Genomic DNA, 11,808 nt, shown 5'->3' with positions numbered 1-11,808 from the left:
AACATGGATGGTTTTCCGTTCCTCGTGTTTGGTAAAAATCCAGGAAAACGATCGGAATGAAATTCAATTTGCCGGTCCAGAGGCGAAGTTACTGCTAGCTAGCCTGCACACGGCTCATAAGCTTCCACACTTGCTATCTGCGATCTACTTCTCGCAGAAGTATGTCGATGCTAACGTTAACATGGGGCTTGTTAAAATGTCACTGACATTCGACTGTTTCATCGATGGTATTGTTTCATTGCAAATTAGAATCAGAACATTTTCTCTCCTCTAATGCTCCGGTGCGTTCAGGCTGAAGTGCACAAGTTGGGCTCATTTAAAGGGCCGTTTACCTGGTTCAACATGACGGCCACTATCATCCAATCAACATGGCGCTTTCGGAATGACGAAAAAAACGACAATATGTATTATAATATGTAATATTTATCGGCAAGCCATATGCAATCATCAAAAGAGCCATATATGGCTCGCGAGCCATAGGTTCCCGACCCCCGTTATAGAGTTTTGGCAGTCATTTGGAAATGATGGATGATTGTGTAACCTTACTGTCAAACTCAGTGTACAAATTTAATGTGGTAACCCCATGCAAATTAGTTGCACTGATTGGCAAGAAAATGATGACTTTCTGACAGACCCAACTTCGGAAAAAAAACTTTTTTTTACTCTCACCCATCTTCACATGCCTCTTTCAAATGAATTTGCACCTTTGCTTAATCCTTCCAGTTTAACTGTTTTAGACAATACTAAACGATTCACGCTAATTGTTTGAAAGACAATTTTATCTTGAAAAGCACAACAACCCTTTGGGTAGTATTAAAATGTAGCAAATTATTTAACTCACAAGTGTTACTAATGTCGAATGAAATCCGATGAGATCATAATCAATTGCTTTACAATTTGAAATCTAGTTTGCCACTAGGAAGATTTGATTAAAGTGGCTCTCCACTCTTGAATGAAGGCAGGACTGTGCCAAACTGGAATGAGAATTTGTAACTTAACTATTTTTCAAATACCTTTGTCTCATAGAACATAAATTTGTTGTTCACTGATTTGGTTTAATTGGGGTTTTGTCTTGACTAAGACCCAAAATTTGAATGTTGTGTTATAATTTGGACTCGACCATGTCATGTTCCGGTTGGCGACCAATGAGTGGCACTGTCGGCACCGCCTGCAGGTGCACACGTGTTGGTCGTTTTAATTAATGGCAGTTAAAAGGACTCTCGACACAACCATTGAGTGTTGGGTCATTGTTTGTTTCACCCTGTCAGGTTTGTTTGATCTTTTCATATTTTCACTCATTGTTTTGTTTGATACTTTGGACGTTTCTGTTCTCATGACTTTGATGTTTTAGATTTTGTTCCTGCTGACTTTATTTTAATATAATTTGTCAAATACACCCGGCTCCTCCCTCCTTGCCGGCTTTTTTTTGTGGTCCACCACCTCGCAAATCATGACAGACCATGTGTTTCATTGCCACTTTTATGTTTATCTATTTCTGTGCTTTTGTGTGTGTGTGTGTGTGTGTGTGTGTGTGTGTGTGTGTGTGTGTGTGTGTGTGTGTGTGTGTGTGTGTGCTGCTACAAAGAAAACAAACAAACGGAGAATGTATAAAGAAATATAATATTTAATAATAAAACAATAACATTGAATAGTGTTATAAAAGCTGGTGTAGCAAGTCAAGCTACTTGCTTGTCTTCAAGTAGCGTCATCCGAAGACAAAATGTTCTGACTTGGTTTGTTGTATTCACTCTTTGACTATCACATTCACAGAAAGGGGCGGAACCATGTTTAGCACACCGCCTCACAGTTCAGAGGTGCAGGGGTTCGATTCCAGTGCTGGCCCACATGTGTGGAGTTTGCCTGTTTTCCCGGTCGCTGGGTGTTTTTTTCCAGGTATTCTGGTTTCCTTTCACATTGCAAAAATGCGGCAGGTTAATGGAACACTGTACATTGTCGGTAAGTTGGAGAGTATGCATGGATGGTTTTTCGTCCATGTGTGCCCTGTGATGGGCTCGCATATCATATCATATCATATCATATCATATCATATCATATCATATCATATCATATCATATCATATCATATCATATCATATCATATCATATCATATCATATCATATCATATCATATCAGGGTGGACCCCTACTACCGTCGTAAAAACTGATAGGATAGGTTCTTGTAAGAATAAGCGTATTACAACATTGATGGATGGATAAGTTAACAGGAAGTGAAAAAGGGAGCAAATATGGATTTGATCCACCATTCTGTGAAGACGGTCCACACCATTTTAGGGTCATTCTAAAGTGGTTTGATGGTTTTGAAGAAATATTCTCTTCCACAAAATGTATCCAACCAAGCCTTTGTGGAACAGAAAATGCTTTCTGCAAGCAGTTGCACACATAATTGTCCATACTTTATCGGTAAACGGGAATAATGGAGATTAAGGGTAACTCAGGGCATAGTCCAACCTCGGATAATTTAACGAGGAGGTGTTTCTTCAAACCTTTTGATGACCCAAAAGTCACTATATACTTCCTTTCATTTTCCCATTTTGTTTCAGGTATCATTTGGTCAGACATGAGGCCATCAGCATTTGACATCTGAAGTTGTTCTATTTTTCAAATCAAATCATTGACCTGCTCTAATGACATTGGATTGGATTGGATTGGATTGGATATGCCTTTATTAGTCTCACAGTGGAGAAATTTACATCTCACAGCAGCAAAGTGACATGCTCATTTCCATTGTTTCATGTTTTCTTGAAATGGGATCAGTTGGTGTCTTTCGTCCCTACATTTTCCACCGCTTCTCCGGGGTCGGGTCGTGGGGTCAGCAGCCACAGCCAATGGAATTTTTAAACTGCAAATTATAAGATGTCAAATGGTGATTAAGGTCTTACAGAAAGTGGTGTGGAGCTGGTGATGAGTTGACATGGCCTTTAACATATTTGCTAAGAGAATTCATACACATGGTTTCGTGCTCTGTCTCAGTCCGCCCTCCTTTCTTCCTCCCTGCATTTCATGGGGATGAAGTGCGACGCAACGTGCTCCCTCCTCGTCTTCTTCCCTCGCATGGGCCGCCCCTTTTGAGAAAGCGCGATGAACATTTGTCTGCCATTTTTAGTCCACTTTGCAGAGGAGTAAGCATTGAAGTAGTTTTCTAAGAAAACCTCCTTGAAGTTGCAGTTTTCGGTGTAGGTCTTCTGCAAAGAGTCACAAGAAGGGCATCTTATACTCAGTCACGTGTTGTTGTGATTAGCAATTATATGATTTGCCACTGATATTTACCTTTCCTTGCAGCTGTCCAGCTTTGTTCATGGAGATGTAGTGCTGACTCTTTATGCCTTTGATTGCCAGTATGCCCCCCTCAGACACTGTCCTGATCTCTAGGACGCCTATCAGACAAGTAAAGACATAGAACAGAGCAGGTAAGATGCTGTTGGCATCCAGCCTTCACTCCAGAACTCCCCCTCCCCCATTTGTCTTCATGAACAGAACGAGACAGAAGTTCCTGTGGGTAATGAGAAAGTGGACTCTCTGGCTTCATTCAAACTTGTTATTTGACCTGACTGGTCCTTGCACAAGCCCCAATTTATATGCCATAGCACATATGGGAGACAGATTAGGGCTCATTCCCCCAGGGACCTAGAAAATTACCTGCTTGCGTGAGCCTTGCACGCGATAGTCAAACTGCGTCTGAGAACCTAGAGTACACTCTTACATGCATTGCAGGAGCGGATTGTGTTTTCATGTAAACAGCGAGTGGTGAATGTCAGGACATTTGCACGTAGTACTGTACACCCGGGGGCTTTGATGACAGCCGTACCAATGTTTGGTCAGGTTTAAACCAGAATATTATCGATTTGACCGTAAGGTGGCACGACAAGCAAAACTACAGTTTTGATGATCTTTAAACTGGTTCAATATTTAAAGAAAATATTGTATACTCACAGCACACATGAATTTGTGCACATGGTTAGGGAAACGATGAGAGCGATATCAACAACAACCTTTACAAAGATAATAATGATCAGTTTTGATTGATATTCCTTGTGTGTTCTACATACTTGGCAAAAATGATGATTCTGATATTGTCATACAGATATCAATGTAACAATATTGAGTGGATTGGATTGGATTAGCCTTTATGTATTAATATAATTGTTGTGCTTGTTTATTCAAAAGGGTATTGAAGAGCAATGAAGCATGATCTTACTCTGCTCTGCCAATTCAAATGCCTACCCTCAATCCATTTTCTTTCTGCAATGTTTTTTTTCTTCTAATTTTCGCAACATGTGCTAGCTTCAAAAAATACTTAGCGTTCCAAGTCAGTGAAGTGCGGTGAGGCACGGATCCTTCTGGCATCAGACATAGACTACTCACAAGAAGTTAAGGATATGGAGTTTTTGGGTGAAATTTCATAACAAGCCAAAAATTCATTTCGAAGGTATACCTAATGTAACATTCTCAAATCTTATGAATGCATATGTTCAACTGTGATATGCTTTGAGTACACATGTTGCTGTTCTCTAAAGAGAAGCTTCACGGCAAAATTCACAACAGGTGTTTGATCCTTGACTCGACCAATAAATGTCCTGGTTGAATTAGAGCTGTTGTTTAAACAGTCGTCCAAATCATGGCATTCGGATTTTGACATCATGAAACCAAATGACACCTAACAATGGATCAGCAGTGCCTTGCCATTGTGATATTTCATATAGGATGTTCTCAGATGAAACTGGCTACTGAGCTTATCGTGTAACAAGAGTATCAATCATTTCTAACGGAGATACCGAGAGACTGGAAGAGTCACAGAAAGATGTAGAAGTGGGCATTCTTTGGCCACATCTCATGCTGATGACTGCAACATTGTAAAGAATGCCCCGAGAAACCGGATGAACCGCCACTCAACTCCAAGCCTATTTATGGGAGGTGAGAGGCACCCAACTGTCACGACCATTTAAAACCCTTTACAGTGCAGTCTTTGTGTTAGATAACCCGCAAGGGTACCTGATCACACCACCAGGCACACGTATTGCGTGGGCCAGGGAGCATTTACGCGAAACGAGGGACCAGTGAGCCTCAGTACTGCTCTCTGACGAAAGTCACTTCACATTGAGCAAAAATGCTGATGCCAACGATGTTGGAGATGCCAAGGAGATTTCAAAGAGAGTTCTGTGCAATCGCCACTGGTTTCATCAGACTATCTTTTGTTGGTTGTTGTGTTAGAGTGTGGGGAGGCATGTCCAGCCAGTATAAAACTGCCCCACACTTTGTGAATGCTACAGAATGGAGGGGGTGCGATGCATCAACAGATAATAAATTTACTTGTGAACAGCATGGTACATCATTGTCAAGCTGAAATTGATACAATAAAATACAATACAATACATATTGATTTATATTGCGCTTTAACGACAGCTGAAGCTGCAACAAAGCACTTCACATGGACGCATATCATATACAGGAAATAAAGCAGTCACACAGTTAGTAGAAAGCACCAGGGAGTCAAACCAAGATCAAGTCGGATCATGCTGAGTCGAATGCCAAAGAGTACAAGTGAGTTTTGGGATGGATTTTAAAGATGGGCAGCGAGGGGGCTTGCCAAATGTTCAGTGGCAGGTCATTCCAGAGAGTGGGACCAGCAACAGAAAAGGATCGATCACCTCTGAGCCTCCGATTAGGTTTTGGCACATCTAATAATGACCGGTCAACAGACCTCAGGCGTCGGGAAGGTGTGTAGAGGTGGATGAGCTCGGAGAGGTAAGGAGGAGCGAGGCCATTTCATGATTTTAAGACAAATAATAAGATATTGAAAAGAAAGAAATGTATAAGGAGCCAGTGAAGGGATGCCACAGTAGGAGTTATGCGCTACCTCTTACAAGTACCAGTCAAGAGGCAAGCAGCAGCATTCTGGACTAGCTGGAGACGCTTCATGAAGGCTTGGCTGATTCCAAATTAGTCAAAAGTCCAAGGTTTGATACTCAAAGCCCTCTTGATGTTTTTTGTTGTTGTTGTTGTTGTGGTGGATCCATCTTCGTTGTGAACTTTTGTTTCAATTAATTGTTTGAGATTAAGAACTCACCGTGCATCTTTAAACGCCCTACTTTCATCATTCGAGCATCAAGTTTTTACATTTTCAATAAATTTAACATGAAAGCCAAATATCCCCCCTTTTTATGAATACCGTAGTGTAGAATTATGAAAGCAAAATGGAAGATTAGTGAATATATTACTTTTGGTTGTTCGTAAATTTTGATGTTAAACCATGGGATACTTAACCCTTTCAGGGAGTACTGTTCCTACAATACATAGTTTATCATGTTATTAGGCTCACCTCACCTGTCCCGAATGTGCTTGCACAACCATAAAAAATATCCAATTTGAAACTTTATTATTTTTTTATAAACATACTAGCAACATTGATGTGGCAAGGATATTTCATACACATGACAAAAACATTTCTTTTCCCAGCAGCGTTTTATGTGAAACGCCCAAACTCTTTGCAACTTGACCATTGGAGGAGAGAGGGAAGACATCTACTTGAGCTGTTTTCCATACTGACATTGAGCATGCGGTGTTAATCTCACATGCTAGATCACAAACAGATGAGAGGATCCCAATCTTGGAATGTTGTTTATGCTCAACACTCTCAGACTCGCCATTGCTACCCTTTGGGTGCCTGCTGTCATGTCAGCAATCACAAAGTTCTACCTCTTTATTTGTAGACCTTTCACCCATTTTAAAATTTAGAATTTTTATTTATTTTTAGCGCAATCTGTACATGACCCTAACGAGGACAAGCGGGATAGCGTTGCTGTATTTATTTTTTATTGTGTGAAAGCAAAATGTCTCTCAGAGCATGAAAGGGCTCTTCCACTGAGACAGTTCCAGAGTTGAAGAGTTGATTCATCCATATTTCACATTTGCACTATATGTATAGCTTACTATAGTGTCTCCTCACACCAGGTGTAATTTGCCATTATTCTTTCTTCCCACAAACACATTCCACCATGATGTCCCTGATCCACTGGTGGAAAGACGCTTTGATCCCTCCTCTTTCATCTAGAACTGCTTCATGTCATCACAAAGAGGGTACAGCAAGTCCTGAAGAATGAATGTCTCTCTGAGTCTTTGTTTTGTCATAGTGTCGCTATGCTGTCATATTATTTGTTATTTAGTTTTTTTTTTTTTGTTATTTTGACTTCAAGACGGCGCCGCGAGAGTGGCTGCCTTTCCAGCAGCTCATGTATTTTGTTTTTCTACTTTCATTCCTTTTATCACTTTGCTGCTGTGAAATGTAAATTTCTCCACTGTGAGACTAATAAAGGCATATCCAATCCAATCCAATCCAAACAAAATTACACATCACATGATCACATCTGCCGTTATTTCGTTTGGTTTTAATCAACCAACGGATTGTCTGCTTTGTCCCACCTCCGACAATCACCATCATATTTGCTGCTGCACTGCCCCTAGAGTGTACGTTAATGTTCATGTGCTGACAACAACCGTTCACTAGCTTGCTCAAATTGAAACCATCTTATTGGTTGCACCACTTTTTTGTGTTTTGGGAATATACAAACCAAATGAAACATTTAAACCAGAGTAGCCTTGGAAATGACATGTCCAAGTGTCAGATTGTCATGTACACAGAGAGAGGGAGAGGGGGGGAAGAGAGAGAGAGAGAGAGAGAGAGAGAGAGAGAGAGAGAGAGAGAGAGAGAGAGAGAGAGAGAGAGAGAGAGAGAGAGAGAGAGAGAGAGAGAGAGAGAGAGAGAGCCTACTGTATACAGTGTCTAAATGTGTTTGTTGCCTCACAGGTAACAATATATAATAGGTGCTTTTTGGAATGTTAAACAAGTAATAAAACATGTACCATGGGCATGCTTCCAGTCGGGAACATCGTAATCCGCAAGAGTGGTAGTCTCAATTTCACATTGTGGTTTATTTTGTAATTATTTATTTTAATTTCGAAACTGCCTTTTCTGTATTTTAGAATGGTACAAGAAAGGGTACTGCACACTCGTGGTTAATTCAAAGGCTTTTGTGTTAAATATCTCTGTGTTTTCATGCAATTTGCAGCCTGAATCAATGTGACTGTCTTTGTTGCATTGAACATCTTTACGCTTTTCTTTTTGGTCAATTGCTATCATCCGCAGGATTCCAGCCCATGCTGCACAGTCAGATAGGAGGAAATGGGAACGTCTTAAAACATACTCACCCTGGGTGAGTAATCTGTGGTTCTTGAATATGATATGCATCATGCAATTTCTGACAGATATTTGGAACTCTTTCACCAAAAAACAGACAATGTGTGCCTTTTTATGTATGTATGTATGTATGTATGTATGTATGTATGTATGTATGTATGTATGTATTTATTTATTTATTTATTTATTTACATTCATTCATTATTTCATTTATTTTTACTTGGCACTGTTTTGTAGCCCCTGCAGATCAAGATGACTGACATCATTTTGATGGTCAAGGCGAAATGTCTTGTCTGGAGGTTGTTTTAGTTCAGTTTTGGTGCCTGTAATTTATTGAAATCCTCTTCTCATCACAGTTAGTTTTGAGGAGAGTAACTCAGGCAAAACAAATGTGTCGCTCTGTTTTTTTCACTTTTTTCACCCACTTCACGCAAACTAATCCCACATGGCAGGGATAAACAGCACTGACTGTTAAAATAAGATATCTCTTGCATTCATGTGAATGGGTATTAACTAATAGAGTTTTGAAAGGCGCTTATAAATAAAATTTCTTATATTATTATCAATAGCATTTACAAAATTAAAGGAGAAATGTGGAGCAAACACCAATCATTTTATGCTTAATCAGTGACTGGAATTGAACGATCTCTTTCTTTAAAGTAATAAGTTTGACCTCCACAAAATTACAGCTCACCTGCCTCCATAAATTATCTGTTGTTCTTTGAGAAAGAACAAACAGTGCTTCAGAAATTTATGCAACTACAACCCCATGCAAAGTTTATACCACAGCTGCTGCAAATTAACATCATGCGTAATATTTATTTGTGTTTCTCTAATGGTTAATACACCAGGATGTGTACATCTGAAGCTCTTTAACCAAAATGACTTTTCCAATGATTTGTGTTCCTATATCTGAATTTTAAAACATAATTTTTCATTTAAAAAAAAATATTGAGAGGCATACAATTATTTCTTGATCATGAAGAGTAGTAGAGGAAGAAGAAAGCTTTACACTACTTGCATCCTCAGCATCAAAATGTCTCACTTGTCAGAAAAGCCCAATGAATTAAAAGCTCTCATTCAGTTTTGTTGGAAATGACGCATTTTAGTTAAAAATGGCAAAATGTCACATGCTCATTTAAATTCCCGAGTCATGTATTCTTATACTGCATGTTGTTAAATAGTCCGCTGTTATTTTTGATGAGAACCAATCAAATCTTTTGTCTCAAGTACTGTACGTCTACACACAATGTCCCCTTTGAACGAAATGTAGAGATGATGTTGAGATCATGAAAAGTGACAGAGTAGTCATCTTACTGTAACAGTTCGTTAGGTCCTGAGTCCCATTGATGTTGCCTTCATCATCAATTGTCAGGAACCACTGGGTGCGACTGAACAACTGTCGGATCCGCACATCTCCTCCCTCCATGTAGTCATAATTCCTGCTGTGACGCTCGTGTCTTGAGCAGTTCATGATGGCAGTGAGTTGCGCCTGAGTGCAGTCACCATAGATCACACGCACGCTGCCCAATAGAAAGATGGTATGAAGGTAGAGTCCCCAGAAAAGATTTGGACGGTTCCATGTCAGCATCCATTTGCGCATTATAATACAATGCAGTGGGGATCAATGAACCACATAGTGAAACAGGAGATGCTGTCCCTCAGCTCAAGCCCTTGAACTCTTGTCACACCAGCTCCGAACTCAGGGTCCGTGTTCTAGAAAGTGGGAGTCCCTGTGGGACTCTCAGTCAGACTCGTTGTTGAAGAAAGAGTTTCCAAAGTTGGTTGGAGTTGAAAGAAGCCGGAGAATACTCTGAAGAAGGAAATGGGGTATGATGTCTTATGGCAATTTGTCATCTTCAGTGACACGAAATGTTGTCTTCTCCATCCCACGAGATCATAAATCTATCAAAGGACAGCAGAACACATGTCTGGAAATGCTATGGAATCTTATATATTCATTTGAAAATAATTTGCCCAAGTAGCACACGGTGGAGTATTTCTTGCCAAATAACTATGTTTGGCTATAATTTGACAGCCGTGTGCTGACATGTGAGAAAACATGTCACTGCCGGAAAAATATCAACACGTAATGACTTACATGTGATGTGAGAATTTGCCAGAGATGAATTATCAGCACGAAATTGGATGGCAACAGCGAAAACAAGTTCAGCAGCGCAGTGCAAACAGCTGAAAGTCTATTCCAATGGATGCCTGCCTGCTCCTGGCAGAGAGATTGTACGTGTGGAACCTCCACTGTGGCTGATATAAATGCCTCCCACTGACCTCACTTGAGAGCAATTAGATCCCAACCAGTCAGCTGTCCTTGGCTGTGATGCAGTCGAGCAACACCCTCCGCCTACCTCCCGCTGTTTCTCACACTCAAGACGTGAGAGGGAGCTATAAACTAAAGAACAGCCCCTCACAGGTGTGCGCATACAACCTCTGCCTTGTCCAAGAAACAATTTGCCTTTCAAGTGCTGCATGTTCCAAATGCCGCAGGGACTTTTATTTCTGCGGTTTTTGCCGCTTTATGACAAGACAATTTGGGAATCATACCTAGCATTCTAAAACCTACACTGACTGTTTCTTTTCTTCGTTGGACCCAATCCCTGGAAAGGATTTAGGGACTGTCATAAAACTGTTTCAAAGAGGAGCTTTGGTGAACGCTTGTTATTGTGTTTAGTAGTGGGGTGAACCAAGTTATGGCTGGCAGGTAGCCATCCGAGAGGAGAAAATAAAAGATATAACTGCTCGGTATTTATTTATGTGTCTGAGGTCTTTTGTATTTAACGTCACAATTTACTGCATTCTATACTGTACCTGTCATTTCCTTGGAAGTAGGTATATTTCAAACGCTTGGATGGGCCCTGAATGCCCACTCCCTCTCGGAAGATCAGGGCTTCAAGCCTGAGAGAGTTGCATTTCTGGCTGCAGCAGGTTCCCTTCTCATCTCGTAACTAATGGTCGTAAAGATCAGATTCATGAGACGTCCCCCTGGCCTGTTTGTCTGCCTCATTGAACCACCACGGGGACATTTCACACACTGGCCTGCTCGCATGGACATTCTGTCTTGATGTACTTCACACTGATTCACAATGAGAAATGTGCTTTTAAGAGTTTTTCAGAAAAGCATAGCTCTGCTGGAGCAACCTTCCTAATGAGCTGTGATTTTACCTCCCCCTCCTTTGCCCCAAAGTCAAGAAGTATTTCAAAGGGGCCCGCTTTGCAGATGTGGGCGGCATCAAGATAGAGGTGGCAACAAAGCTGCTGAGGATCCAAGAAGAATCCTTCCTCAAGTGGACGGCCGTCATGCTCAGAAGGTTGGAAATGTGTGAATGGGGATGACTTTGAAGAGGAATATTTAGAAATATTTTATCGAAATACAGGTGGCCCAATGATCAACCGGATAGCACGAAGGCCTCACAGTGTCGAGGTTAAGGAATTGATCCGAGCTTTGGCCTTGTTATGTGGAGTTTGCATATTATCCCTGTGCCTGAATGGGTTTCTCTGGGTACTCCAATGTCTTCCCGCATTCCGTAAACATTCATGACAGTTTAATGGAACACTATATTATCCCCAGGTGTGAGTGTGAGC

The 11,808-nt window shown here is 40.7% G+C and overlaps 1 protein-coding gene across 2 annotated transcripts; it reads right to left on the bottom strand.

Moving 5' to 3' along the window:
* Positions 1–1,604: 1,604 nt before the first annotated feature.
* On the bottom strand, positions 1,605–10,479 carry fgf7 (fibroblast growth factor 7). 2 transcript variants are annotated; one of them, XM_088991302.1, is made up of 5 exons: positions 10,313–10,479; positions 9,529–10,116; positions 3,288–3,394; positions 2,967–3,202; positions 1,605–2,859 (listed from the first exon to the last, which is right to left on the bottom strand). In XM_088991302.1, exons 2-4 carry the CDS (start codon positions 9,812–9,814, stop codon positions 2,987–2,989), a joined length of 609 nt encoding a protein of 202 aa, XP_088847428.1. In that variant the 5' UTR covers positions 9,815–10,116; positions 10,313–10,479; the 3' UTR covers positions 1,605–2,859; positions 2,967–2,986. The 2 variants fall into 2 exon arrangements, with proteins under 2 accessions (XP_088847428.1, XP_088847427.1); XM_088991301.1 differs by having other exon boundaries at positions 1,605–3,202.
* Between the last annotated feature and the right edge of the window lie 1,329 nt (positions 10,480–11,808).

This window comes from Hippocampus bargibanti, linkage group LG03 (genome assembly GCF_051943395.1).
Source record: "Hippocampus bargibanti isolate YZ-2025 linkage group LG03, ASM5194339v1, whole genome shotgun sequence".
Classification (NCBI taxonomy): Eukaryota; Metazoa; Chordata; class Actinopteri; order Syngnathiformes; family Syngnathidae; genus Hippocampus; species Hippocampus bargibanti.
This window is presented reverse-complemented; position numbering and strand designations above follow the sequence as displayed.